This window comes from Scomber japonicus, chromosome 12 (assembly GCF_027409825.1).
Source record: "Scomber japonicus isolate fScoJap1 chromosome 12, fScoJap1.pri, whole genome shotgun sequence".
Lineage (NCBI taxonomy): Eukaryota > Metazoa > Chordata > Actinopteri > Scombriformes > Scombridae > Scomber > Scomber japonicus.
The window spans coordinates 32,970,834-32,974,904 of record NC_070589.1 but is presented as its reverse complement, the minus strand read 5'-3'; the positions used below and the strand labels follow the sequence as shown (position 1 = coordinate 32,974,904).

General features: G+C 41.7%; 1 protein-coding gene across 1 annotated transcript; it reads right to left on the bottom strand.

The window, feature by feature from the left end:
- On the bottom strand, positions 1-1,721 carry LOC128368636 (tripartite motif-containing protein 16-like). Its single transcript, XM_053329490.1, has one exon. It carries the CDS (start codon positions 1,719-1,721, stop codon positions 39-41), a length of 1,683 nt encoding a protein of 560 aa, XP_053185465.1. The 3' UTR covers positions 1-38.
- Positions 1,722-4,071: the final 2,350 nt, after the last annotated feature.

Sequence of the window (4,071 nt, the reverse complement as noted above, 5' to 3'; positions counted from 1 at the left end):
GAGACTAAATAACTGACTGTCCCTCAAATGACTTCTGACTATTTCACTTTACACAACTCAGCTGAGTTTCCATAATCATAACAAAGCCAAAGTCCAGCATAGAGAGGCTGAGTAAATGTGGTCTGGACTCTGTGGAGGAGAGTCATGGTTTCAGAGACGCTGTAGAAGGACAGAATACCTGCTCTGTGATCCAGGTACACTCCGACTCTGGAGGAAACAGGACCTGAGACGGTAGTTGAGATGCTGTTGAACCAGAATTCATAACTGTTATTGTTATAATATAAAGCCCAAGATTTGTCATTGCGTCCAAATCCACATTCATTTGAGTCTCCTACTCTGCTGATATTCTTGTATGCGACTGCTACACGAACTCCTGTCCCGCTCCACTCCACCTCCCAGTAACAACGTCCAGTCAGACTCTCTCTACTCAGGACCTGCCACCTAGCAGTGAATCTGTCTGGATGACTAGAATAAGACTGTTGTTGAAGTGTTAGTTCTGCTTTTCTGTTCCCATCAGATAATAACAGATATGTGTGTGCTGTGTTTGGATCCAGAGTGATTTCATGTGAATATCTTAAGAATCCAGCTCTGGTCTTGGGTTCTGATTTCGGTTCTGACAGTAAAACGTCCACTTCAGTCACTGTCAGTGAGATGTTTGTCCATTCCTCCTTCAGGATGTCCTGTAGTTTATCTCTGAGCTCTGACACAGCTGCTGTCACATCCTCAAAGTATCTGAGAGGACGGATATTAATGCTGGATGAGTCTGTAGGTTCACTGAGTTGTGACACTGAGGGGTAGTTGTGTAGAAACTGGTTGTGATCCTCTGTGTGTGAGAGCTGCTTCAGTTCAGCGTCTTTCCTCTTCAGCTCAGTGATCTCCTGCTGCAGCTTCTCCTGAAGCTCTTTGACTCGACTCGCTTCAGTTTCCTGCTGGGATCTGATCTGCTGCTTCACATCAGAGCTTCTTTTCTGGAGGAGACGGATCAGCTGAGTGAAGATCTTCTCACTGTCCTCCACTGCTTTATCAGCAGAACGACTGACGGCCTCCACCTCCTGTTGAAGCAGCTTCACATCTTTCTCTCTGTTCTGGATTCTCTGCTGGATGTTTAGTCGACTCACCTCGAGCTCTCTCTGCCTCTCAGTCCTTTCTGCTGCAGCTGAGACTGTGTCATGGCCTTTATGTTCATCCACAGAGCAGAGATAACAGATAATCTGCTGATCAGTACGACAGAACATCTTCATCACCTCATCATGACGAGAGCAGATGTTCTCCTGGAGCGTCTCCGAGGGCTCGACCAGCTTGTGTTTCTTTAATTTGGTTGATTCAAAGTGAGACTGGAGGTGATTCTCACAGTAAGACATCAGACACGTCAGACAGGACTTGAAGGCTTTCAGCTTCCTCCCAGTGCAGACATCACAGGCCACATCTTCAGGTCCAGCATAGCAGAGATCATCAGCAGCAGCTTGGAGTCCAGTCTTCTTCAGCTGCTCCACTAAATCTGCTAACATGGTGTTTTTTACCAGGACAGGCCTCGGTGTGAAGGCCTGTCTGCACTGAGGACAGCTGTAGATTTCCTTCTTATCCTCTTCATCCCAGAAGTTGTTAATACAGCTCATGCAGTAGCTGTGTCCACAGGGAATAGTCACCGGATCCTTCAGTAGATCCAAACAGATGGAACAGCAGAATTTAGCTCCGTCCAGCTGAGCTCCTTGCTGCGCCATTTCACCTCTCAGTAACAATGACTGTCTGAGTTTCACCTTCTGAGAAGTGAAACTAGTTTGAGCTCTGATCTAAACAACATGTGCTGCTTCAGTAAATGTAGGCTGGCAGCTCACCACATGTTGGTTACACCCATCTTCAAACTGTAGATCTGAAGGGGAGGGAACAAGGAAATATGTGGACCAATCAGAGCGTGTTGTGTTTGAGAGCAGGAAGAAGAGGGAGGGGTTATCAAGCGTTGATTCATTCCAGGAAGAGGAGCGGTCTGAGAGAGATACTGAGTGTTTAACCCTTTTTATACAATGAAGCTCATATCTTATTTAAAAACACTGCTCACCTGCTTTCTGGTGGCAAAGTAATGTTGGGAGTTTGAGAGTGATCTAAAGAATTAACATTAATGAATCTATTGTCTACAGTGATATGTATATATAATCTATAGTTACTTGATCATTTGTTAATGGTGAACAACAGGAATTCATGGAACATCCTGCATTAAATCATCATGCATTAACTGTGATTTACTTAAATATGTGTTATGAACCCTTATTAGAAATGTTACTGTATATTTTATGTGTCACCACTACATTTATTGTTTTGTCCCCATAAAGCAGTTAAGCAGAAACTTTGATTACTGGATGATGGTTTAATTATTGTTTCTACGGCATCTTTCTACAGTGTTACTGTAAATGAGACATTATATTTTTATATATTTGCCTGCAATTATATATTTGTTTCATTAAGTAAGTTTTTGTCATTCACATAAAGCTTCACAGAAACTTCCTGTAGCTGTAACAGATTCAGGTTCACAGATAAAAACACAGTCAGAAAACTACTTTAGTTAGCTTTCATTAAAAAGCAGCCATCCAAGCCCTGAACCTCCTGACAGTCCGGCATCTGAGGAAACAGGTTCAGCTCGTCTGATCCGTCCCAACACGCCGTTACAACACAGATCAGACGACACGTAGCCCGACATAAACACACAGCACTCACAGCACGGCTGATACTCAGTCAGATCTACCATAAGATACCATAAAATGAACTTTATTGATCCATGAAGAGAAAGCGGGTCAATGCAGCAGACGTGAAAGAAAGAGTCTAAATAAGATTCAAATCAAAGTTGAAACAGGACTAAAAATCTGAATAAAACACCAGAAAATAAAACTATTCTCTTCTTATATTAATATCTTTTACAGCAGCAATTCTAGGATATATTACAGTTCATCAGCTGTTCATGTTGAGACTCAAACCCAACATGCAGTCTTAGGCAGTGGTAGCCAAATAGTGGTTCATGGACCAAATGTGGCCGCCCAATAAAGATATTTGGCGTCGTAACTAAAGCTGAGGTTTTCCCCCCTCATAGATGAAATCACTAGATAATGATGTGAACACTCAGGCTCATATAAATCCCAATAGATATGACTTGTTAATATCTTATATATTGAGCAGATGATTAGTTTGATAATGACGTCATTTTGCTGATTTGTGGACAACAGATTTGTGTCATTTATGGCACTTTGAAGTCATGAAGTGCTCTACCGTTGTGTGGATAAATCATGAATTAGTGCCTCGGGGCAAGAGGTGCTATGACTTTTGGTGTTGAAATTCCAATTTTTCCCAAAGTTATTCCCAAAAAACCGGGAGATTTCTCCATTTGGAAATGAATGGGAATTTTTTTTTAAACGTACAAATGTTCACCTTTTTACACCTTTTTTCAGAGTCACCTAGCTCTCTCATACTTGCAGGTAGAAACGTGATTCAAACTTTAAAACGGAGGAAAACTTGTGCTCTCTCGAAAAATACCAAACTGTTTTTACATAAAATATGAACATTTCAAACTATGAGCAGTCAAATGAGGAGTGGAAATCACTTTTTCTTCAAAGTTAGAGTGGAAGCAGCAGTTAGCTTGAGTGCGAGAAGCAGTAAAAAATAACCTTCATTTTCATTTTTAACTCGAGCTCACGGCCAAACTGTGAAAAGGAGACAAATAATTTTTTGTCAAATTGTAGACATAGTTGTTGGGATTCATAAAATGTGACGTTGACAGGCGGGGTCTGCACAAAATTTAAACGGTGGGGCCGAGACTGGCGGCAATACCTGTCTCGCTCCCCATTGACTGTAATGTAATCGTCTTTCTAAAAAAAAAGATTCTCAGTCTGTCTTCGCACTGAGCTTACTCGCTCATTTTAAGGAATATCTGAATAAAATAAACACTGTCAGAATCTGCCGGCTTCTGTGTCTCTCACGGTGTTTTCGGTTTTTGGACAGGAGTTACGGTTTTCTCACAGTTTGCAATTGTTTGGGACCTTGTCAGAAGCCAAATACTTCAGAATTTTGAGAATATTTTCCAAGCAG

Bases quoted from the DNA above. Each gene is read 5' to 3' on its own strand.
- LOC128368636 (XM_053329490.1), bottom strand. From the start codon at position 1,721: ATGGCGCAGCAAGGAGCTCAGCTGGACGGAGCTAAATTCTGCTGTTCC.